Source organism: Amblyraja radiata, chromosome 12 (genome assembly GCF_010909765.2).
Source record: "Amblyraja radiata isolate CabotCenter1 chromosome 12, sAmbRad1.1.pri, whole genome shotgun sequence".
Taxonomy (NCBI): Eukaryota; Metazoa; Chordata; class Chondrichthyes; order Rajiformes; family Rajidae; genus Amblyraja; species Amblyraja radiata.
This window is the reverse complement of record NC_045967.1, coordinates 34,242,568-34,268,574: the sequence shown is the minus strand read 5'-3', so window position 1 is coordinate 34,268,574 and position 26,007 is coordinate 34,242,568. Positions and strand designations below refer to the sequence as shown.

The 26,007-nt window shown below is 44.7% G+C and overlaps 1 protein-coding gene across 2 annotated transcripts; it reads right to left on the bottom strand.

The window, feature by feature from the left end:
- Window positions 1-8,747, bottom strand: LOC116979056 (short coiled-coil protein B-like). 2 transcript variants are annotated; one of them, XM_033030481.1, is made up of 5 exons: window positions 8,572-8,747; window positions 7,585-7,671; window positions 5,519-5,602; window positions 1,646-1,831; window positions 1-188 (listed from the first exon to the last, which is right to left on the bottom strand). In XM_033030481.1, the coding sequence occupies exons 1-4, from the start codon at window positions 8,627-8,629 to the stop codon at window positions 1,689-1,691; spliced, it is 372 nt and encodes a 123-aa protein (XP_032886372.1). In that variant the 5' UTR covers window positions 8,630-8,747; the 3' UTR covers window positions 1-188; window positions 1,646-1,688. The 2 variants fall into 2 exon arrangements, with proteins under 2 accessions (XP_032886372.1, XP_032886371.1); XM_033030480.1 differs by having other exon boundaries at window positions 1,693-1,831; window positions 8,572-8,743.
- Between the last annotated feature and the right edge of the window lie 17,260 nt (window positions 8,748-26,007).

The window sequence follows — 26,007 nt, the reverse complement described above, 5'->3', positions numbered from 1 at the left end:
TATGATCATTAGTGTTTATTATTCCTTAATTAAATAGACTAAATACAAAAGGTATCCAAGCTGACTCAAGACAATCTAATGATTCTAACAGGGTCACAGTCTAACACTGGACAGTCCCAATTCTCAGTCCCCTTTACCATAATTAATGTTACTATTATTTGTCTGTCTTCTTGGAGCTTTTGGTTGGTCTGGAAAATAAAAAAGGACAATTTTTATTGAAATTAATTTGTTATTTGAGGCAAATGAACTGAATTATTTAAATAATCTGGCTGTTTAACCCTTTCACCTTTTAGGATGCAGAAAGAGTTGACAATTATGTAGAACAATCAGATGGTGATGAGACTGTACTGAGTAACATGTGGTACTGAGGGTATGGAATAGAACAGGTAGCCACCCATGGTGCTTGGTGAGCAGTGTCTCTGCCTACCAGCTCCCTCTCCTGGAGAGGCTGCATGAAGTTACCTGCCTCCCCTCTCACTCAGCGAGTTGGCTGTGCTGACAAAAGAGATGCTGCTTATCATTGTTTCTTTCTCACTCAGGGACCGGGTTGTGCTCTGGTATGTAAAGTATGTTGAGAGATGCCTGAAGAATGCTATTTTCTGCAGTGAGTTGCTTAAGGTGCCAATGGTCCTGATCACCTAATCATTAGACTCCAGCATCCCAAACGTCCTGACATCCGATCTTCTCATGACCTAATGATCTTAACCCTCTGATTTCTCCATGGCAATATCCCATATACCCAATCATCTATCCCTCCCACGCACATGATGGAGGGCTTGATCTCCACCTCCCCCTAGCTGGACCCGATCCTTTAATATAACCAAATACCTACCTCTCCCAAAGCCTAATCAGGCCTCTACCTTTGGTTGTGACCTCCTGATGCTACCTTCTGCATTGGATGGTTTAATTTTGGTGACAAATCCCAAACTGCAATGGTCACTGGTATATCGCACATGACCTATCGCTTGACTATAATTACAGATTACACTTTTTGAGTGCCTGGAATTTTTTAATTGACCTCACATGGTTTGTAGCACATGGTTCTTCTTATGCTCTACTCCTGGGCTTACCTTCAGGACTTACACTTTTCAACCTTGTCTCTAACTTTGGGTTCCCCAGCAAATGTTCTTAAATATTCAGGCATGGAACAGAGAGCCAACTGGGCACCTGCCTCGTAGCTCAAGAGCAGAGAGCTTCATCACTTCACACTGTGAATAGGTGCCTCCTGGTTTCCCTTGAGCAAGTAGCTAGCCTCCTTTTGTTCCCAGAACAAGGTACAGGCCAGAAAACAGAACATTTTGCACCGTGATTACACGGTGCAGTCTCAAACAATACCTTATTGTTGACCTTGTATTCTATTTTTGCTTTCAATTGCAGCCTTTAACCAAGAATTTTCAACATGGAATGCTGTGGAAGTTTTGGATTTTTAGAGGTCTGCAAATTTTACTCCAGTTTGCTGATGTTTGAAGTGAATTGTAAATTATTGCATGAATTAGCAGTTACTGAATCATATCGTATTAATCAAATTCCAATATGCAAACAGGAGCAAGGAGCTGAGAATATTTGGAGACCTAAATATTAAGGTGAAAAGGTCAAACTGAGATTTCATATGGATGAACACGACATGCAGATTAGCCCACTACACCTGTTGAGATATAAAGCTGACGGGTATCAGCGGAATGAGCTCCTTACTTTCTCTTGTTCTTCGACTCTGTGGTTTGAAAGACGCTGGAGGCTGACATGAGGTTTTCAATGTACTGACCGAGCACCTGGTTCTCAGACTTGAGTTTCAGGTTCTCTTCTTTGACAGCATCAACTCTAGCGGACAGATCTGTAAACCAAACATGATGAGTAGGGAAACAAACCAGCATGAGTTAAGGGCCTGTCCCACTTACGTGTCCTTGGCACGCAAATTACGAGACCTCGTTGTCGCGTGAGGCGCACAGGCATCGTATGGCCGCGTGGGGCAGGTCCCACTGAGAAGCGCGGAAGGGTATGTAGTTGTGCGCGACATTGCGCGGGGCTCCAAAATTTTTGTAGCGAACGAAATGTGTGCGTGCCAACGGCCTGTCGCGGAACTGACGGCCAAAGTGGTACAGGCCCAAGACCCTGGCACGACGCAACATCTCACCTTCAACAGCAACAGAAGCAGGCAAACGATGGCCGAGCTCGGCCTGGGGCTCACGGCAGATGCGGTCCGGATCCGCCCCCACTTCTACTCCCAGAGCGGGGCCAAGAAAATTGAAGATAGACACAAAATGCTGGAGTAACTCAGCGGGACCGGCAGCATCTCTGGAGAGAAGCAATCGGTGACGTTCTTTCAGACTGAAGAATCTCGACACGAAACGTCACCCATTCCTTCTCTCCAGAGATGCTGCCGGTCCCGCTGAGTTACTCCGGCATTTTGCGTTGATCTTCAAATGATGTCACGCGCTCCAGACGGCTGTGCGGTCGAATGAACGAGGACGCGTAATTAGCGTGCCAAGGACACATAAGTGGGACAAGGGCTTTACAGATCCACCACCGATTTTCCAGCAACCAGTGGTCCGGCAATCCGGGTAAAATTACGAGAGTGTATTTGAAATCCGCACCGGAATTCCATCAGAAATGTGGCACCTCAGCAGGTGAGGCAGCCGATCGCGATCATATCGGGACCTCCGTGCCAATCGGCTGGTCAAATTTGCCCCCCACCCTCCCTGCAGCCAGGGTTCTGGAACTCTGGCCCGACCGGAGCCGGCAGATCCATTCCCATAGCTAACTTCCGAGCCCGACACTGCAGGTCGGTATCTCGGCCCCTCGGCAGCCTAGGCACGCCGTTCCCAGACCGTTTACAGATCCGGAAGTGGCGGCGGCGGGAACGGCTGCGGCTCGCCTGCAGTCCGTTTGTCTTTTACTTTTTTGTGTTGTATTTTTTTCGTTTTGTCTAGTTACGTTTTTGGTTTTTAGGTCGTGTTTATGTGGGGTGGGGGGGGGGTGAAACGGGGCTTGCTGTCTCTCCCTTCGGGGGAATACGACCTTTTTGTCGTATCCCCCTTCTCTGCCTCCGTCTACACTGAGGCCTAATGGCGGAGCTGGCGACCTCGGGACTCTGGAGGCAGCTGACAGGACTCACCCTGGGCTCCCGTGAGGGCGGCCCAGCCCGGGGCTGGAACTGCGCTCTCGTGAGAGCGGCCTGGCGAGGGGCTGAGAGACTTTCCCGTGAGGGGCTGTGGCCCGTCGGAGTGGCCCAGCCCGAGGGAGGAACGGCACTCCCGTCGGAGTGGCCCAGCCCGAGGGAGAACGGCACTCCCGTCGGAGTGGCCCAGCCCGAGGGAGGAGCGGCACTCCCATCGGAGTGGCCCAGCCCGAGGGAGGAGCGGCACTCCCGTCGGAGTGGCCCAGCCCGAGGGAGGAGCGGCACTCCCGTCGGAGTGGCCCAGCCCGAGGGAGAACGGCACTCCCGTCGGAGTGGCCCAGCCCGAGGGTAGAACGGCACTCCCGTCGGAGTGGCCCAGCCCGAGGGAGAACGGCACTCCCGTCGGAGTGGCCCAGCTCGAGGGAGAACGGCACTCCCATCGGAGTGGCCCAGCCCGAGGGAGAACGGCACTCCCGTCGGAGTGGCCCAGCCCGAGGGAGAACGGTACTCACGTAAGGGCGATCCGGCTCGGGGCTGGAACGGTGCTCCGGTGGCTGGGACGGCGTTCTGAGGCGGTGACCTGAGTCCGGGGTTGAGCCGCGGGCCAGCGGCTGCGTGTGCTGGACTGGAGGGCGGCAGCTTCGACCACCCCCGGGCCGCGGTGTTTGAACCGGCCCGTTTGCGGGGTTCGGTGAGCCGCGGGACTGTTGTGCCATCGCCCGGTGGGGAATCGCCTCAGCGCAGAGGGAGAAGAGGAGGGAAGAGACAGTAACCCTAAGATTTTTGCCTCCACCACAGTGAGGAGGTGCTTGGAGGATACACTGTGGTGGATGTTAATTTGTGTTTATTGTTGTTTATTATTGTATGATTGTATGTATGACTGCAGGCACGAAATTTCGTTCAGACCGTAAGGTCTGAATGACAATAAAGGTATTCAATTCAATTCAATTCAATTCAATCCCTCCCAGTGCACGTGACCTCTGTTTGTCCGGCAAAACAGATAATCCAGAAAGCTCTGGATAATCCAGTGGCTCTGGAACCAAGGCTGCTGGAAAATTGGTGGTGGACCTGTATTAATTAAGTTAACGGGAATGAAAATGTTTTTTTTTAAACTGAGAGAATGAAAGAGAAAGAAGGGGAGAGATAGAGCGGTAAATGAAAATCAAAAGCACTGCAGATGCTGGAAATCAAAAACAGAAAATTATGAAAACATTCAGCAGGTCAGGCAGTATCCATGTTAAGATAAACAGTTAACCTTTCAGATCTGTAGAAACTGGGAACTGCTGATGCTGGTTTATAAAAAAGACGACACAAAGTGCTGGAGTAACTCAATGGGACAGGCTGCATCCCCGGTGAACATGAACAGGTGATATTTCTGGATTGATATTTCATATGGATGGACACAACATATAGATTAGCTCACTACACCTGCTGAGATATGAAGCTGACGGGTATAAAGTTGTCTGAAGAGTGGTCCCAACCTCACTTATTCATCTTCTCCAGGGATGATGCCTGACCCACTGAGTTACTCCAGCACTTTATGCGTAATGTTTCAGGACAGTTACCTTTTATTAGACCAGAATTTCTGATAAAGGTTATAGGGAGCTGAAACATTAACCCTTTCACGTTTACCTATTCGCAGTGTGAAGTGATCAAGCTAACTGCCCATGAGCTACGAGGCAAGTGCTTAGATGGCCGCATTCTGTTGCGTGCCTGAATATTTAAGGAAAATTTCTTTCTACAGATACTGCCTGAACTTTCTAAACATTTCCACCATCTTCATTTTATTTAATATGGGAGTTCGAGCAGAACAGATGCAGGTGAGGTTTGTGAGGGCGAGGTAGCAATTTGGTTATAATACAGACATGCAGTGAAGTGAGCATAAAAAGGGAACTGAAGGAGTGAGAGGGAATGACTGCAGAGAAAGAGAACACAATGAGAATGAAATGGAGCAACACAAAGAAAAGTAGCAGAAAACAGAGCAACATTCAAAAAAAGCAATATGAAGAGAGAAAAAGGAAACATTAAACTGCCAAAAGCACTCAGTACAGAAGGGGTTGTGAAAGAGAGGAGAGCAGAAACACCAGCTTACAAAAATATTGTGGCACCAAAAGGCTGAGACAGAGAAAAATGCAAAGATTTATAAATCAGTAAAGAAATAAAATTGAAACTAGCATTGAAAAAAGAGGAAAAAATAACTCAAATCCAGAAATAAAATGTTAACAGAAGAAATAAAGGTAAACCAGCAGAGAGGTAAATATCATGAGAGAAATATGAAACTGAGAAGGCTCAATACCAAAGAATAGAGGATCCATCAGGGGGAAGAGTGAGAGGGGATGGGGCACACAATGGAGGGCAGAAATCCTTATTTACTTTTAAACTGAGGTGGTAACAAATAATCACCTTCGAGTGTGTGCTGCAGCTCCAAAACCTGGTTTATTAGCCTTGTCTTCTCCTCCAGCTCCTCTTGATTTTCAAAATCTGTTCCTTTAATGATAGAAAAACAAGCAAGCAGATAACAGTGTGAAACAGTTAGCTTGAAACAATTCAAGCAGTAAGTCTCAGTGCAGGGAAACCCCTCTCTCGCCAATGTTCTCAACACAATATGAAGTAAGATGACATTAATCCACACATGACGATGTAGATGAAACTGGAGACATTGTCACGTGCTGCCCAACAGGAAGACCCACTGCTCCACCAGTGGAAGACATTAACATTCTGGGACATGGTTCCATTTTTCAGCCCAAAAGGCCAGTAGAATCTATTTCCCAAAATAATGACATGAGTTTGAGCAACATTTTACATCTGTCGAGAAATCTGGTTCTAAGAAGACACAAAGTGCTGGAGTAACTTGTTAAGTCGGGCAGCATCCCTGGAAAACATAAATAGGCAGTAGCGGACTGGCCAGGGTGTCAGCTTGCCCGATGGCAAGTGGGCCCCTGATGAAGTGGGCCCCCTATATCAAGTGGGCCCCTGATGAAGTGAGCCCCCTTTGTCTCCTGGCAACCAATATTTTTAGACCCAGTCCGCCACTGTAAATAGGTGACGTTCGGGGCAAGATCAGACAGGTCTTTTTTTGGTTACGTCAGCTTCTTTCTTGTCAGTTACATTGAACAGTCCTTGTTTTGGGCGTACACCAGCCCTATCTTCCATCTCTTTCTCAGCTGCATCAATGACTGCATCAAGGCTGCCTCCTGCACCCATGCAGGGCTCATGAATTTCATTAGCCTTGATGGTCACAATCCTCCTCCCAGTATGTTTGCCATTTCAATGCATTCCCCATTTCATGGCATCCAATCTATCCCAACAAACACCCACAGCTGATATTTTCAGTTGCTGCCAATGGGATCCTCAGTAAAATCGAAACACAAGGAACTGCAAATGCTGGAATCTTGCATGGAAAACAAAGTGCTGGAGTAACTCAGCAGGTCAGACAACATTTCTGGATGACAATGGATGGATGATATGTTAGGTCTGGGCCATTCTTCAGACTCATCTGAGAGAAGAGTAGAGCTTCTTCAAAGTAGGCATACTTTGAGGAGAGTTCATCGTGGTGCAGTTAAATTGAGATACTGGAAACTGCAGATGCTGGAATCCAACACAATGTGCTAGAAAAATTCAATGGGTCAGGCAGCGACTCTGGGAGACAATGGGTAGGTGATGTTTCAGGTTGGGACCCTTCTTCAGTAAATATGTAATTCAAATTTTGGTTAAGCGTTTTTTGATTGTCACTCACAGATAGGTAGAAGTGAGAGTTGTCTCTTCAGCCCCTTGCGACTGTTCTGCCACTCATTTAGATCACTACCTCCTTCTACCCGACCTCCATCTCCATCTCCCCACAATGTTTCAGTAACATTAATTGCTTTCCATGATAAAATAAAAGACCTCCAGTCCTGAAATGTTTAATTGGCCCAGAATGTGGGAATGGAACATTTAGATGGACATTTAGACGACGTTCCAACACTTCTGTGGATCCCTATTAGCAACAACTCTCACCACACCACCACCGCAGTCATCACAACCGCGACCCCCCTCCCTACCCTCCGCTCTATCACCGCAGGTCATAGAGTGATACAGTGTGGAAACAGACCCTTCGGCTCAACTTGCCCACATCGGCCAACACCAGCCACACTAGTCCCACCTGCCGGCGTTTGATCCATATCCTTCCAAACCTGTCCTATCCATGTACCTGCCTAACTGTTTCTTAAATGTTGAGATAGTATTGGAGACACTGGTGAAAATGTACATTTAATGTTCGTAGCACTGATTATGTCGAGCCTGGTAACGAAAAGGAATAATTCATTTCCACAGTCTTTGCATTTTACTAGCAATTTCGCCCTGCATTTGCAGTGGAAGTAATGGCTCCCTATTCCCCTCTAAGACACACGACAACGAGAGCAGGGCTCCACCTAATGCCGTGTGTAACCACTCAATGACCACAACAACTAAACGCTGGTGTTGTCAGCTACCTTCTGCATCTGCATTCATCTTGTCATCAGCCTCCTGTGGAATTTTCATTCGATGGCGTCGCCTTGAAGCTCCTCGGAATCGACAATCTGAAATAAACAAAATAAATAAAGCGAGGAATCGATGCGCAGGGTCCAGGTCTCATACAAAGCCTCCTTTTATGCTGCCCGTGCTTTCGCCCCACACGGCGCGGAGACAAATGGTTGTGTGAGTCCAGGGTCGCTGCCCATCCGGCCCCTGAGACACTGCAGCCCACGTCCACTCGACATTTGCAGAGATTAATGTCGGTTGAGTGAAGTAACTGCCGAGATTCACCATCAACAGCAAATTCGGGAAGATAGCGGGCAAAATGTACACACCGCCCCCAACCTCCACGTCCCATCGCCGCAATCTGTTATCAACGGAGCAGGCATCCGGCGTGATGCTGATCCAAGCCGCGCCCTGGGTCCATGTCTCTGCACCTTCCCCTGCTCCCTGTCACCCCATCTACCCCGGTCCCAGTCTGTGAATCTTCCCCAGATCCATGCTTGCACCTTACCCCGCTCATCCCCATCTACCCCGGTCATTGCACCTGTCACCACACCTTCCCCCAGCTCTCTGTCTGTGCACCATCCCCGGCTCCATGTCTGTGCATCTTTCCGGAGACCCTGTCACCCCACCATTCCCGACTCAATGTCTGAGCATCACCCCCGGGTCCCTGTCACCCCGGCTCCCTCTCTGTACATCATCCCCGGGTCCACGCCTGCATCATCCATGCCTGCATCATCCCCGGCTCCATGCCTGCATCAGCCCCGGGTCCACGCCTGCATCATCCACGCCTGTGCATCATCCCCGGGTCTGCATCCAATGATGCATTGCATGATGCTCGAATGCATCGGTGCACGTTGTCCCGCTTACTCGGTCTTGCTTTCTGTTCTGCCCCATAGCTGATGGAGCGGCTTGGTCCCCCCCCTGCCCGGGAAAGTGAGAGCGGAGGAAGACTTGCTTACCTTCGCTGCGCTCAGCTCCTGCCTGCTTGCTGTCTGTGGCGGCGAGCGCTGGGGACATGCGTCAGCCCGCAGTGCGGAGAGGCGGTGCAGAGGCAGAGCCGCCCTCTCGTCTACCCACACACCGCTGCCTCCTTCCGCCAGAGACACCGCCATCGGCCCCCTTACACCACTGCCACCCTCAGTATAGTCACCGCTGCAACAGTGCATCGCCCTTGCACCTCTGCAACCTCCCTGTTCTATTGGTCCATCCTTTATCACCATTGTCTGTACACCAATGTTGTCACAATTGCAGCCCTCTCGCCCCTGTTGCATACCTTGTCACCATTTCTTTCCACCAATGCAACACCACTAATCACTATAACTGCCCGTGACATGAGGGCAACCGCACCACTGCCTGCTCACTGCCTCACACCTATAACCACCACTGCAACCACCCGAGTCTGGTCCAGCCCGGACCTATCTCCATTGACTCCCTGTATCACCAGAACTGCAGCAGCTCCCTCTTACAATCTCCGACTTCCTTCTTCACCGCCACTATCAGTACCTCCTTACATCCTGCATCAACATCATTGCACCCATAACACTGTATGTGTGTCACCAGCGTTTCTTTACACCAGTTTCATCCCTCATCCCTTCATCACTGCCACCTTATACCATCAACCCGTATGTGCATCAGTTAGCAATATTGTCTCCTTATATTATTACTGCACCACCAATCAACACCATTACCTCCTTACACATGTACGCCTGTTATCACTTACATAGGCCCCATTCACCACTGCTACATCCTCCACCAGTAGCATTTGGGTGGCACAAGGGCGCAGCAGTAGTGTTGCTGCCTTACAGCGCCAGAAACCCAGGTTCGATCCTGACTGCAGTTGCTGTCTGTGCGAAGTTTGTACATTCTCCCTGTGACCGCGTGGATTTCCTCAGGTGCTCCGGTTTCCTCCTACACTCCAAAGATGTACAGGTTTGTAGGTTAATTTGCTTTGGTAAAACAAATTGTAAATTGTCACCAGTTTGTAGGGTAGTGCTGGTGTATGGGGATCGCACGGACTCGGTACGCTGAAGGGCCTATTTACATGTTGTATCTCTAAAGCAAACTAAGTTTTCATTACACCTTGCACCCCTTGTCAACAACAGTGCCTTCTTTCAATACTGATACATCCAGTGTTATTGCATTCTTACAGCATTGCTGCATCTTTTATCACGATCAATGCATCGTGCACCACTGCTATCTTTTATATCATCAATGCTTTTTTCTTGAACCCATAATCTCTGCTGTAATAGAAGCAGGAGCAAACCAATGGCGCCATCACACCATGCAACAAGATCTTGGCTCAGCGTTAACCACAGCCCCACTTTACTGCACTAACCCAATATTCCTTGATTACCTTAAAATCTAAAAGTGTCTCTGCCTTGAATACAGTCAGAGGCTGAGACTATCAACAACCTTCATGTGTAAAAGATTTCCAAAGAGTTACTTGTGTCCTGAACAGCCAACCACTTATTTTGAGTCTCTGACCCTTAGTTCAGCATCCACAGGCAATTGAAATGTTATCTCTTCATCTACTACATTGAAAATGCAATGTTTCAGTGATATCTCATCTCTTACATTCCAAAGCATATAAACAAGTCTGCTTAAATTTCTTCTGTGCAATAAGGACCTGCACCTTTTACCATCATCACTGCCCTTTATACTGCTACAGTTACCTTTATCACCATCACTACTCTCTTGTATTGCGACTGCAATCTTGTCACCATCATTTACTTCTTGCATTACTTCTCCATCCTTTGTCACCATCAACAGCTTGATAGATAACTTCATTCAAGTCAAGTCAAGAGAGTTTATTGTCATGAGTCCCAGATAGGACAATGAAATTCTTGCTTGCTGCAGCACAACAGAATATTGTAAGCATAAATACAGAACAGTTCAGTTCAATATACACATAAATAAACAGATAATAGCCTGATGGCTGTGGGGAAGTAGCTGTTCCTGAACCTGGATGTAACACATTTCAGGCTTCAACACCATTACTGCCTCTTTACTCTTTTGCCGCAGCTCAAATTTCCACCACTGCCTCCTTATACCACTGTTGCACTTAGTTCCACCGTTGATGTCCCCTTACACCATTGCAACATCCCTCTTACCATTAGAGCTTCCATACCACACTGTTACTACCTTTTACCACCTCATTCGCTCCTCACACTGTTAACATGTCTGTTATAACCATCCGTTCTTACACTACCATTGCACTGCATCAGCCATATATCACTGCATCAGCCTTATATGCTTCACCCTTTATCACCAACACTGTCCCCTTACACTTCCACTCCACCCTTACCTACATTGATCACTCAACGTTCATTGCTTCCCAATCACCATTCTTGTCCTCTTAAACCAGTGTTTCACCCATTACTTATCTCACCAGTGTAGTGTAGCTGTTGCTGCTTGCAGCTTCTGGCGCTGACGATGGCGGCCACGGTGTACAGCTCCTTGCTGTTTTGTTTGTGTTTGTTCGTTTGTATCTTCTGTGAAAACCCTACAAAGATTACTTTCACGAGAGAGGTACTCATAAACATCGGACATACAGTACCCCCAAACATCGTTCCGGATTTCTCTCACTCGCTGGATTATTTGGACATAATCGTCGGCGGGGCTGTGTTCAAGGTCTTGAGACAGAGGAGGACCCCGTGGGAAGCGCTCTGTAGCACTCATCCGACTCCGGCGACGAGGATCACGCACACCACTCCCGAGCATATTCCTGGCAAACGTACGTTCTCTCAAAAACAAAGTGGACAAACTGCAACTGCTGCACCGGACAAACAAGGACTTCTCTCGAGCTGCTGCCCTGTGTTTCAGCGAGACCTGGCTGTGTGAGTCGACCCTGGACAGCGCGCTGCAACTGGCTGCTTCCAACACCGTGAAGTGGAGGCAGCAGGGAAATCAAGAGGCGGTGGAATATGCTTCTATACCAACCAGGACTGGTGCAGCGACATCACGGTAATGTCAAATTTCTGCTCTCCCAACCTAGAATCCCTCTTTCTCAACTGCAAACCCTTCTACTCTCCAAGGGAATTTAACTCCTTTATTCTCGCTGGAGTTTCCATTCCCCCCAAGCCTGCGTACGTGAGGCACAAATACAACTCGATGACCAGGTAATGAGGGTAGAGAGTGACTTCCCGGACTCCATGGTCATTGTTTTGGGGGACTTTAACAAAGCTAACCTCAGCCGTGACCTTCCAAAATACAAACTTCATGTTACCTGCCCCACCAGAGGGGAGAGAACACTCGATCGCTCTTATACGGCAATCAAGAACGCAGATCGCTCTGTTCCCCGGGCGGGTCTGGGTCTCTCTGATCATTGTCTAGTTCACCTTATTCCGACCTACAGGCAGAAACTAAAAGCTGCTAAGCCTGTGGTCAGAACAATGAAAAAGTGGATAAGCGAGGGCATTGAGAACCTACAATCCTGCTTTGACTGCACGGATTGGAATGTGTTCAGGGAAGCAACCACAAGCCTCGATGAGTATACGGCCACTGTATCATCATATGTCAGCTTTTGTGAGGACAGTTGCATTCCAACTAAGACCCGGACATGGTTCAACAACAACAAGCCCTGGTTCACTGCAGAACTCAGACAGCTCAGACGGTCTAAAGAGGAGGCCTACAGGAGCGGGGATGCAGACCTCTACAGGCAGGCCAAGTACAAGCTGTGAAGAGGAATCAGAGCTGCCAAGGAAAGGTATCTGAGACGTTGAGGTACAAGTTCTCAGCTAGTGACTCTTCTTCAGTTTGGAAGGGTCTGAAAGAAATTACCAGTTACAGGAAGAAATCCCCCCGCTCTTTGGACAATAGTCAGCTGACCAACGACCTGAATGAGTTTTACTGCAGGTTTGAAAATCAGAAACGTAACCCTGGTACCCCCTCCCCAACCAACACAGCCAGACCCCAGTCTGCAAAGACTGGGCCCTTCTACACCCACCACCCTCCAATCACCACTTCACACCCAATCACCCACACCCTCTGTGCTGCACAACATCACTTATCCAATATCAACAACAAAAATAGAGGTGGAGAGGCTTTTCAGAAGACAAAAAAGCAAGAAATCTCCAGGCCCTGACAATGTTTCCCCCTCTACTCTTAAGCTCTGTGCCAAACAGCTGGCACCGGTCTATACAGACATTTTCAATCAGTCCCTGCAAACATGTACTGTCCCTGCCTGCTTCAAAGTCTCCACTATTGTCCCTGTACCCAAAAAGGCAAGGATTACTTGTCTTAATGACCACAGGCCTGTCGCACTGACCTCTGTAGTCATGAAGACACTCGAAAGGCTTGTGCTGGCCAAGCTGAAAAATATCACAATCCCCCTGCTGGATCCTATGCAGTTTGCATATCGGGCCGATAGATCTGTGGATGATGCAGTCAACCTGGGCCTGCACTTCATCCTACAGCACCTAGACCGCCAGGGGACCTATGCGAGGATACTGTTTGTTGATTTTAGCTCTGCATTTAACACCATTGTGCCAGAGCTACTACACCCCAAACTTTCCGAGTTGACTGTGCCTGAACCCCTCTGTCGGTGGATCACCAGCTTTCTGACAGACAGGAAGCAGTATGTGAGGCTGGGAAAGCACATCTCAGACCCACAAACACTCAGCATGGGAGCACCGCAAGGCTGCGTACTCTCTCCTCTCCACCAACGACTGCGCCTCCACAGACACCTCTGTCAAGCTACTCAAGTTTGCGGACAACACAACCCTGATTGGACTGATCCAGGATGGGGAGGAATCTGCCTACAGACAGGAAGTGTCACAGCTGACTTCCTGGTGCCATCGCAACAACCTGGAGCTCAATGTTCTTAAGACAGTGGAATTGATTTTAGACTTTAGGAGAGCTCCTCCTCTCCTCATCCCACTCACCATCAACAACACCACAGTCACATCTGTGGAGTCTTTTAAGTTCCTGGGAACCATCATCTCCAAGGACCTTAAGTGGGGGGCTACCATCGACTCCACAGTCAAAAAAGCATAACAGAGGATGTATTTCCTACGGCAGCTGAGGAATCACAATCTGCCACAGGCAATGATGGTCCAATTCTACATGGCCATCGTAGAGTCTGTTCTCACCTTCTCCATCATGGTCTGGTTTGGCTCAGCCACCAAGCATGACACCTGGAGGCTGCAGCGAATTGTCCGATCAACTATCAGCTATTCTTTACAGTACTGATGCATCGATCATCATCACCTCATCCTAACACTAAATGTTTTGGTGCATTTGTGATATATGAATTAAAAGTTTATTGCAACAATTCTTTGATTCTTTGACTGCCCAAGTTCAGTACTAATTCTTACACATTTTGACTGAAAGTTAAGTTGCCCAGTAGAAGCATTCACATGAAGAATTACATTCACATCTTTGGCATCTAACAGCAACAACACCTTCCATACTACTGTCTATTTGTTTGCACTGAATCTTTCCATATCACCCCTTTCCCATCTATCCAATTTACTTGTTATTACAAAAGGAGAAAAACACTTTTTTTTTTTTTTACACTTCTGTTTGGCAATTATGTCTTTCCATTAATGGACAACAATCACATTCTTATCTTATCAAGGGAAGTAGGGAAAAACTACCCAAAATGATGTGCCAATTACCTTTTTCATTTCCATTAACATGAATGTTTCTGAATCACATCTCAATTTTCATAATTTAACATATAAAAATTAGCTGTTTTGAAACGATAACATTTACTATCTTCGCAGATGCCACTTAATCTACTGAGAATTCACATCACTTTGTGTCCTTATTGCAGATTTCCAGCATTTGTCGCGTTTACTTGCTTTTCATACATCATTTTAGTCTTTATTTTTATGACGTTTTGGGAGAAACAAGAGACACTTTGTTAATTATGAACAACCCCTTACAATCACATACTGAAACAAAAGACAGATTAATTTATCTGGCAGTAATTAAAGGTTTATTTAATCACTCTTCAATGAATAAATCCAATTAAAATGCTATTTTAATAACATTCATTTCCATTTAATCTAATCCAGTCAGTAACCACGACAACCAGCTAAAATTCTGAAAGCAAGATCAGCTGGTAACCACAATAGATTTACGTGATTTCTTTTGAAACCCAGTATACATTTTTTTAAACATTTTTACTCATTTGAGGGATAAGAATGCTAGCTTTTATTATCCACACCTAATTACCCCATGACCTGAATGTTTTGCTAACCCATTTCAAAGGGCAGGAAAGAGTCAACAATCAATGGGTCAGATCAAAGTATATACAAATTTAAGGAGTTTGAAATTTTTATACGACATCTAAATTAGATCAGCATCTTCCTGATTCAACAGTTCAGGTTCAAGAGGCTGAACATTTTACTGTTATGCCGATGTAGAACAGTTGCATCAATCTCATCTTGTAAAATGTATGCTGCAGGCATAGAAAGTAGAGCCCAAAGAACTGTAAATCCTTAAAGCCTTGACACTATCTTGAAAGTGAAGTATCCTACATTTACTAATGTGGCATACTGATTATAGGTTTTAACACAGAGTTATTATGCCTTATCCTACACTGGAAATTACAGAATTTGCTACTTTGAGCTTTTAATTTCAGAATCTGAACTCTAAAATAAGTAGTCAGCATGCCTCAAAAAACAAGTAATTGGAGGTATACTCAAGCAATGATGTGCGTTAACCTGTGATGGGATATGGTTTCATAAGCCCCTTTGAATTTCCATGAAGCTATCAGTTGCAGTTATTTGAGATTTCTGTTGAAAACACACCCAAGTTCTGCATGTGGCTGGTGTGGGGTGAAATAATGCATGTTTAAAGTTTAATGAAAAGAGCAATTTATTAGCAAGCCGCAAAATAACTGCCGAAGGCCATTTGTCAGCGAGATACAGGCAGGAAGTGTTTATCTATGGGGACTATAGCAAATCAACCAATTCAATATCTGGATTGTAGGGGAAACGAAGAACTTCAGATGCTGGTTTACAAAAAAAGACAGAAAGTGCTGGAGTAACTCAGCGGGTAAAGCAGCATCTCTAGAGAACATGAATAGACATTTCGGGTCAGGGCCCTTCTTCAGACTGATTGTGATGGGGAGAAGGCAGGAAGAGAGGAGAGGCAGTGATAGGTGGATACAGGTGGTGGTGGGAGAGGGTGTGATTGGCAGATAGTTGGACAAAAAACAGATGAAAAGACAAAAAGTATGTGAATAGGATAAAAGAGGTGTGAATTGTGAACCCAGAATAAGCAACACATGTGGAAGGGGAGGGCAAGGGGAGAAATGGGTGCGAGTCCAGTTGGGGCACAGGGAAGAGATGTGAAGGATGGAAGGGAATAAAATAAAGTCAAGTCAAGTCAAGTCAAGTTTATTTGTCACATACACATACGAAATGTGCAGTGTGTTATTTGTAGGTCAGTTACTTAAAATTAGAGAATTCATTGCTCATACCTTAGGTTGGAAGCTAGCCAAGCAGAATATGAAGTGCAGTTTGCATGTGGCCTCACTCTGGCAATGGAGGAGGGTCAGATCAAAAATGTCAGTATGGAATGGGAAAAGGAGTTAAAATGGTCAGCAACCGGGAGATCCATCAGGCCTTGGCAGACTAAGATCTGGATTGCAGGCTATGGTCACTATCATACAATGCAAGGTCAAAGAAAAATTGGATATCTCTAAAGCTTGTTCCATCCAGCATTATATTTTATATATAGTCCATGTCTCAATATTAATAGCACCAATAGAATGCTCAGAGATGGTTTAACATAGGATATTGTATTTTCTTCTTTAGTTCCAATACAAACTTAAGAATTAGGAAACACTGTTATTTTAATTTAAACAAGTTAGTGATACACACATATATACAATGAAACATGGCAAATCTTATAAATTGCTTTGTATTTCACGTATCCATTCTGACTTTACCTTCATCAGTCCAGAGACATAATTAGACCATTAGCAACACCTGATAGATCTGTTCGAATGAAAGTGGTGCTTAAGCACTTGACTACATGCATTTGTTTGGAAGGAGTATCCGGGTTAGGATGTTATAAAGTATGTGTGCTAAATTAATTTTGAACCTATAAACATTGTTTCTGCCCCTGGTTAGTCACATGTCACAATCGTTAATGGTGCAACTACTTTAAACTAACAATTAGTGCTTAAAACTATTGTTAAAATGTAAAGAATATACAAGTGTAACTGAGTGACAGGTTTTCACACACAGTGATCCTCACAGTAGTGCCAGTACTATGTTATCGTTTACAGATGTACCAGATGTTGTTAGAATATCATCCACCAATAATGCTGCTTCATTTTGACTCCTCACAGAACAACTTTGGGATTCCTTTGTTCCTGGAGACTTCTTCACTATTCTCCCTGATATTATATGCAAGAAGCATTGTCCTTTAAAACAAATCAGAATTTATCACCAATCTTCACAAGATAAATCTTAGAATTGTACACCTTTATTATCTTCTACGTGTCTCCCTTTAACTCCAAACTTTCTGGAGGTCATAGTAAACAAACTCCCTCAAGCAGATTAAATGACATCCTTGTGGCTTTGGAGTTTACTCTGATTAAATTATCTTTCCACTATTTTTGTTCCCGGTTAAGTTGAATGAGACTCGATTTGTCTTAAAGCAACAACAAATGCTTCCATTTGTTAAATGTAAATAAATTAGGGGTTCTCATGCTTTGCTGCAAACAATGTGATTTCCATTGTAACCGGTGTGGAAGCGAACTACTATTTTACACAATGTTTCACTCAGGTAGTTGATTGGCTTTTTTTTTTTAAATTCTTAACAACATTTCCAGATGCTACTTTTTTTCTCCTTTGTTCTCAGGTCTGCACATCAGACCTGTCAAAATGTGTTGTGGGCTTCTCAGAGTTATCCATCAATTCAGTCACATTCTCATTCATATCCTCAATAACTTTAATTTGGCTGTGATTTCTTGCCATCCCATTCTCATCAACTGTATCATCTGAGTATACTCAGTGGGTTTGTAATCCATAATGTCGTGCATGGCATAAATTAGATTTTCACAGGTGAGGCACTAAGAGTTTAAGAGAATCTCTATTGTTTACCACCAGGGGCGCCGCACGGCAGCCCCGCCAACAGTCTGTCTGTTTTTTTTGGGTCTTTTTTTAATTTTTAGTGTGCGTTAAAAGTTTGTGTAAATGTTCTCCGGTTTGTTTTATGTGCGGGTAGGGGGAGGGGGTAAAGAGAAACTTATTTTCTGTTTTTACCTTGCCGGAGATGCGATTGTTTTCCAGGTCGCATCTCCAGCAGATCTGCGGCCTACCATCGATGGAGCTGGAGGCCTCCTCAGACTGACTTGAGCCCCACTGCGGGGCATGGACTTAACATCAGAGCGATCCCTTGCCTGGGATCACCCCAACCGCGGCCTGCGGACTTACCATCAAGAACTAGCAGTGTCGGGAGAGGCTAGTTGGGAGCTCTAACGACGCAGAGGCTCGACAAGCCCCGACCCGGGGTCCGATTGCTGGCGCGGGGGAGCTGACATTTCCCCCCCCCCCCCCCCCCCCCGATGCGGAGGGCCCCAAACACTGCCGGCTACGGGAGACAAGATCATCCCGTCAATGGAGAGCTCGAGGCCCCCCGACTGCAGGAGACCACAGAAGACCACAGAAGGGAAGAGATTTGAATTTTTTTTTTCGCCTTCCATCACAGTAAGGAATGTGGAGGAGTCACTGTGGTGGATGTTTATGTTAAAATGTAATTTGCGGTTTCCGTTTGTTTTTATTTGTATGACTGTCTTGGCAAATGAAATTCCTCATGCAAAACATACTTGGCTAATAAAGTTTTATTGTGATTGTGATTATTCAAGGACATTACTCAGTTTGCTTCAGGAACTGCCTATAAACAGTGACAGCCCAGATTGCAGATCATCAAGTGACATAATCTTTAAAGTGACTGTTTTTAAGTAACAATTGTTGTTCACAACCAATATTACGTATACTGCCGTTGCTCTCTTTTCTGTGCTCCTAAATGATAAATAGAATGCACTTCAGTCCGAAGAAAGGTCTCGACCCGAAATGTCACTTATTCCATCAGTCTGAAGAAGGGTCTTGACCCGAAACGTCACCTATTCCTTCGCTCTATAGATGCTGCCTCACCAGCTGAGTTTCTCCAGCATTTTTGTCTACCTTCGATTTTTCCAGCATCTGCAGTTCTTTCTTAAATAAATAGAATGCAATTTGTGTGTCTTTATAAAGTAATTTAATTGTGCTTCCATTGTCAGTTTTTTGACAATTAATCAAATGTTAATGTGCAAGTTTGGGACGTGAAACTATTTTATGTTATCAGGAGATAGGCCCCATCTAATCGATATCTTGTCTCATTATCTCATTATAAATACTTTTGCATTGTTACAGTATCTCTGCCACATTTGCCTCTATTGTCACTGAACTGTGATGTTATTCAAGATAATCATTGTAATCAATGGATGGGCAAATGCCCTCTCGCTCAGTATCATTGAGTGAATTAGAGACTCTCCAACACAAAGCAAGGAGATGTTCAAACCTTGATTGACCACACCTTGTGGAAAGGACAAACTGCAGAATAGATTGTCAAAGCCAAGAGTGTACTTTTCAGGGAATACAAGTTAGGAGCAGTTTCTATATCTCCTCAATCTCTGTCTAACTACAGATAAAACAGGTAGAACTGGTGAAGATGAGGAGAGACTGCAAGGTGGTCAGCTTTGAATGTTAACCATGACACCTCTGAACAGGTTTGTCAGAACTGGCCTATTCTGTCGAACTGGAAAGGCTGGTTATCTGAAATTGTTAAATTCTGTGTTAAATCCTGAGAGCTGAAATAAGCCAGGTTGGAGATAGATGCTGTTTCCTGAGATGACGTTGGGCTGCATTGGAATAGTTGGACAACATAAGCTTGGGCCCATGCAAGTTCCCACAACTGCATGCATGAGCACAAGCTATGCTTTTTACTTTGTTGGATGCATGGAGCAGTGCTTACTTCAGCATCACCGCTATGTTGCCTGTATTGGTGCTCCTTCTTACTCTTGTACTGCGTCTCACAGTTCCAGCATTATTTTTTAACCTTTTCTGCTCTCTCCTCATTCAGCTCCACCAGTTTACTCCAACTCCAGACAGATCCGCTATGATTAACAAGCCTTAACCACCTTCACTCAACCTACACCATCATCTTTAGGGTAACTCAATCTTCTTTGATTCTCACCATATCAAAGACATCTCTTTGCTCTCTCAACCTCTTCCCTTTGCAAATTAAAACATTTAAAAGGAAATATATTTGGTAATATACCATAGTTATATACGGAAGTAGGTAAAACATTTTTAAATGATATTTATCTGAGGTAAGTGTCAATTTCAGACCAAGCACAAAGGATATGGGGTGGGAAAAGGCAGGTGGAAATAGGTCATAAATCATTGAAAGTTTGGACAAGCTTATGAGACAAAGTGACCCTTTCCTACTTCGGCTTTCTTATATCCTTACAAAATCTATCGTCTTTTAATTATGTTCTCAACCCTGATAATGTCATGAAAACCATGTCAGAGCTGTCAGGCATGGCTGTGAGTCAGAAAATCTATGAATAATTATTTTCCCTCATAGTCAAGCAAATTATTAGATCAAAAAAATACATTATAAAGAAAATACTTCCTTTGGGCTCTTTCTGGGCTCATTCTTCACTTACAGCAGTATTTTGCTTTCATGTCGACTACCAAGTCATTACGTTCAACTATTAATTCTGCCCTGAACTTTTTTTTTTTTTTTTTTTAATTCCTCAGGGAATACATTTTACAGTATCCTGCATCAGAAACCAAGTACAATTTTAATTTGATGGTATGTTCATTTCCCCACAAATGTTGGGAAATGTGGGTTGCTTTGAAGTGAACATGGGTTTAAAAAGTAGAAGAAACCTGCACCTCAACAGAAACAAATGGTTTTGGATTAAGCAATGGAAATGTTTCCTTCACTTCCGCATTTCACTTGCTTGATATGGTTCGTAAGCATAGGCAAGTTTGAAAAGTACTTTACAGGGAATCATAAAGTTATACAGCCCTTCAGACCAACTATTTCATGCTGACCAAGATGCCCCATCTAAGCTAGTATCATTTACCCACATTTGGCTCATATCCATCTAACCTTTTTCTATCCAAGTACCTGTCCCAGTGTCTTTTAAATATTGCTATTGTACCAGCCTCAACTACCTCCTCTAGCAGCTCATTGCATACAGTATATCCACCACCATTTGAGTGAAAAAGGGAATTCTGAATGCAGTACTTAGTTACCGGAAAATGACATCACAGGTAGATAGAGTGGTAAAGGCAGCTTTCAGTACATTGGCCTTCATCAGCCAGTGTATTTCACATAGAAGATAGACACAAAAAGCTGGAGTAACTCCAGGACAGGCAGCATGTCTGGAGAGGAGGGAAGGGTGACATTTCAGGTCGAGACCCATCCTCAGACGTCTGTCTTCATTTTAAACCAGCATCTGCAGTTTCTTCTTACACATATTCCGTAGACTTATCATCACCTGGTGGGGTCACAACATCGGAGGCCTGGATCGCCTCAGCGCAGAGGGAGAGCAAGGAGGGAAGAGACAAGGACCGTGGGACTTTTTGTGTGTGTTTTTGTTATTTATTCTATGTTATGACTGCAGGCTAAACCATTTTGTTGCACTGAAAAGTGCAATGACAATAAAATTGAATCTAATCTAATAAAAATTGGAATGTTATGTTACAGTTGTACAAGATGTTGAGGAGGACACATTTGGAGTAATATGTTCAGTTTTGGTCACCAAGTTATAGAACTAATGTCATTAAGCTGGAAGGAATGCAGAGAGGATTAATGAGGATGTTGCCAGGACTCATGGGACTGAGCTGCAGGGCGAGGTTGGGCAAGGCAGGACTTTATTCCTTGGAGCACAGGAGGTGTTCTTATAGAGGTATAGCAAATCATGAGGGGAACCAGAGGGGCAACATTTTCCACAGCAGTTGGTGGGTATATGGAACGAGCCTACCAGAGGAGATAGTTGATGCAGGTACTAAAACAACATTTAAAAGACACTTGCACAGGAGAGGTTAATATGGGCCAAACATGGGCAGGTGGGATCGCCATAGATGGGGCATCTTGGTCAGTGTGGACAAACGTTTCCGTGCTGTATGACTGGCAGTCCCAGTCTACATTGGGAAAGTTAAAATCACCTACTACGACAACCCTTGCAAGTCTCGCAGCTGCCTGCAATCTTGCAGCATATTTTTGCTTTGAATTCCCGGTGACTATTTGGGGGCCTATAATACATTTCCAACAAGATGATCATTCCCTTTTTATTTCTCTGCTCCACCCATACAGCCTCATTGGAAGAACCGTGGATAATGTCATCTCAGACCACTGCAATGTTACTCTGCACAATCTCAGCCCTTTTCCTACCCGTGTCATTTGTGGCAACGGCCTCTGCAGTCCGTCTGTCTTTTTATTGTTTTCTGTCTTGTTTCTATGTAGTTTTATTGTTTTTTTTTGTCGGGGTATGTGTGTGGGGGTGGGGTGGGGAGGGGGGAACTTTAAGGTCTTTCCCCTGCACGGGAGACCCGACCTTTTCTTTGTCGGGTCTCCGTTGTCGTTGGGGCTGCAACGTGGAGCGGCCTCCAACATGAATGACCTGGGGCTCCAGTCGCTGAGCTGCGGATCTACTCACCATCACGGATCTGGCCGAGTCCGGAGCGGGTGTAGCTGTGGTGGAGCGCTGCTGTGACCCGACACCCGGAGATTCGGAAGCTCCTACCGCAGGTCTGTGGACAGTAAAACCGGGAGCCCGCGGGTCCCTGGTGGGAGACCGCTTTTCGGGGCTTCCGCAACGGCGACTTCTCCCGCCCGAGTTGCGGGGTTGATGATTACCTGGAGCGGGATCACCGCCCCGCGCGGCTTGGAATGGCCACGGGGGTTTGTGAGCGCCCGCCGGGGCTCCAACACCAAGAGCCCGCCGGGGCTCCAACACCAAGACCCGGTGCGTGGCCTTGCATCACCCGGCGTGGCTTTAATGGCTGCGGGACATTTAACATCGCGCGCCGGGGGCTTTGACTCTGTCTTTGAGTCTGACATGGGGGGGGAGAGGGGAGTGCAGGGGAGAGATATGTTTTTATTTATTTTTTGCCTTCCTTCACAGCGAGAAGATGCGCTGTGAAGGATGTTTGTGTAAATTGTGTCGGGTCTTGGGTCTTTTTTGCTTTGTATGTATGGCTGCAGAAACGGCATTTCGTTTGGACCTCAACGGGGTCCAAATGACAAATAAATGTATTGTATTGTATGCACAATCACTTCTGGTAGCTTCCCCTTGTCCTGGAGAATGTTTTTAAGTTTAGTTTATGTCACATGTATCGCTTTTGTTGCATGCTAGGTCAGCAGAAAGAGAAAACATGATTACAATCAAGCCATTCACAGTGTATAGATAGGGAATAACGTTTAGTGCAAGGCAAAGCCAGCAAAGTCCGATCAAGGGTCACCAATAAGGTGGATTGTCGTTCAGCACTGCTCTCCGATTGTGGTAGGATGCTACCACTGTTCTGCAGCCACTCAGAGACATACTACGACAGACAGGCAACAAGCCATCCTGGAGTAGTTGGCTGCCACAGCATCTCCTGCCTGGTCTCTTAACTAATCACTATCCCTTTTCCCAACTTCACCTTTCCCCAACTGGTGTCACATACCTGACACAGCTTGCCCCTGGTCATTCCCTCCCCCCCAACCACCACCAAAGGGGCATACCTGTTGTCAAGGGAATGGCCACAGGAAATTCCTGCACTGCTATTCCCTTTCCCAGTGGCCACCCATCTACCTCCTACCTGTAACCTTGACATGACCACCCCACTAACTCTAATGAGCAACAGTGTAGCATTCAGGGACACTGGAAGTCACCTGAATTCCTCATGCCACCAGAGAATACCACTGCCGTAGCTGCCATCTCTACTGTACTAGACAAAGGAAGATTTACAGAAGGAAAAAGCATGTTGCCATCACCCTCCTCGCACTTACCCTCCACACAGCCTCAACCAAGCGGACTCCCTTAATGCCCGCTTTCCTTTTTATACACCCACTAAGTAGGAGCTGTCGCCCCGAGATGTAACTGCTTTCAGCTGCTCAACTTACTTTGGTCTCCTTCCACATTCCTCCGCACCACTAAAAACACAGAATATACTAAGAATAAAAACATTTAATTATATATTTGTAATAAATATTAAAAGGTTTGCTCTTATTGAATTTTATTGAGCTTTGGAGTAATTAGCATGCCACATTTTTCTGATATGCAAATAAAGGATTAAAATGTAATATTTAAAAGTGGCTTTGCAAACACTCAAAAGACTACAGTAAGCTTTTAAATACTTTGCACAAGCAAAGCTTTAAGGACTTAATGATGGAGCACATAAGACTAAACTGCATATTCTGCCGAATGTCATACCCTGACATTCAATAAGATTATGGTTGAATTCTCACATGAATTCTCACATCAACTGATTCCCATGTTCTTTGATTCACTTCAGGGCGAAAAAAATCTCTCAATTGTACTCAATCACAGCAACCACAGCCCTCTGGAGCTGTGAATTTTAAATAGTTGCATTCCATTTAACTGAAAAATGTATTTGTCCATGTTGTAACTGGGCAGCTCATTACTGACATTATCAGCACACAGAAGAAACAGAGCATTCAACTTCTCTAGCTTTAAGAATTTAATAAATTCCAGCAAGATCAATATTAATACATTTTAAACCCCCTGAAAGAAGCTTATTCCTCACAATATTTTATCTCAGAAATCAAACTAATGATGCTTCATTGCAGTCCTCAAAGGCTAGCTCTCATGATTGAAGACCAGAACTGCACCCGGTACTCTAGGTATGATTTGATTTAAATGCAGAAAGATCCTTTTCTAATACTCGAAGCCCCTCAAAGATCAAGACATCATTTGCCATCCTAATAAGAGGCATGGATATTTTTCGATTTTTAGTACTATTAATTTTACCAGTCATTTTTAAAAACTATTGTTTTAAGTTCTCCAACTTTGTTGTACTCTTGGGTTTCCTCTTTTAATTGCACTCTTTAGTATACCATTAAACAACCTTTGAACTTTTACTGACGTAACAAGCATGTCATTTACTTCCTGCCCATTTTCTCCCCCATCCCCGCTTCAAAAAGACACCAGCCTTTGCTTTCATTATCCCTTCTCTTCTGCTTTAATGGTTGACTTTCTGATTTACTCCCAAGGGAAGACATTCTTATTCCAACAATGAATGTAACCAAAAGGACCTGCACATCCAATACTACTTCAAGAATGGAAAGAGCTAGAATGGTTTAAATAGGTCCCAATTAGGGAAATGAAGAAAGATACTACCCACCACAACACAACTAAATATATTGCTACCAGCAGAAAAGAAGAAGAGTGCCTATAATAATGCAGCAATTAGTTCTGGCAGCAGCTCAGCTAAACCTTTGACTAACTTTTCATCCACTTAATACTTCAGGGAAACTCTACATACTTGTTTTACCTTACGTTATTGATATACAAAGAATGCAGACATCTTTACAAAATATGAAAACTTAACGGTTTCAACAAAATAGTTCATCAAGAAATTATCTTGTAGTCCGTAGCGGAGAATGTAAACAGTCTTCCCCACTGACCCATGCAAAATAAATCAATTATTGACTGCGGATGGGTCAGGATATGAACGAACCAAGGCTAGCAAATTAGGTCATGAGCATTGTCAGTGGATATTGTTAAAGAATAAGTAAAACATATAGATTACCTCTGAACATACCTTGAAAGTCCCTACATGTTACTCAAAAGTAACACCACAGAAACTTAAGGAAATTTGACCCCATAAAGAATATTCTCAGTGCATAGAATATTAATATTCTATTTAGAAATGTAAGTATTTGATGGTGGGAAATATTTTGGGAAGTTTATGCATCTTTTAAAATTTTCCACCCTCCCTATTTTCACAGAAATGTTAAAGACTGCCCCAAAATAGCATTTTTACAAATCTAGATATATTTTTTCAAATAACATTAAGTAACAAGCAACAAAATTCTGTGCAAAATTTTCACTCATTCACTCTTGATGAAGTAGTTCAAATATAGTTTGTGTTTTATGTCTTCAGTTAAGCTGGAGTGGATGAGAAAGAATGAAATAGATTCCACCAGATACTAGAGGCACATGCAACTGGAAAAATCCCTGAGGCAATTACAAGCAAACTGTCTGATGCACACAAGTCGAATAATCTCTTAATGTTTAAACAATCTGCAGCAAAACATACCAAAGCCACTTACGAAAAGAAAGCACGATAAGTCAGTAAAAAACTTTAGGAAAAGCAACTGACAATACGAACACTGCCAAGTAATTATAAAATAGTTCACACACCACTAAC

What these genes read in the sequence shown, in the direction of transcription:
- LOC116979056 (XM_033030480.1), bottom strand. Translation starts at nt 8,629, where the DNA reads ATGTCCCCAGCGCTCGCCGCCACAGACAGCAAGCAGGCAGGAGCTGAG. An exon ending in AGGAGCTGAGCGCAGCGAAG is followed by an intron (nt 7,672 to 8,571) that starts GTAAGCAAGTCT and finishes TGTTTATTTCAG; the next exon opens with ATTGTCGATTCCGAGGAGCT. An exon ending in GATGAATGCAGATGCAGAAG is followed by an intron (nt 5,603 to 7,584) that starts GTAGCTGACAAC and finishes CTATCATTAAAG; the next exon opens with GAACAGATTTTGAAAATCAA.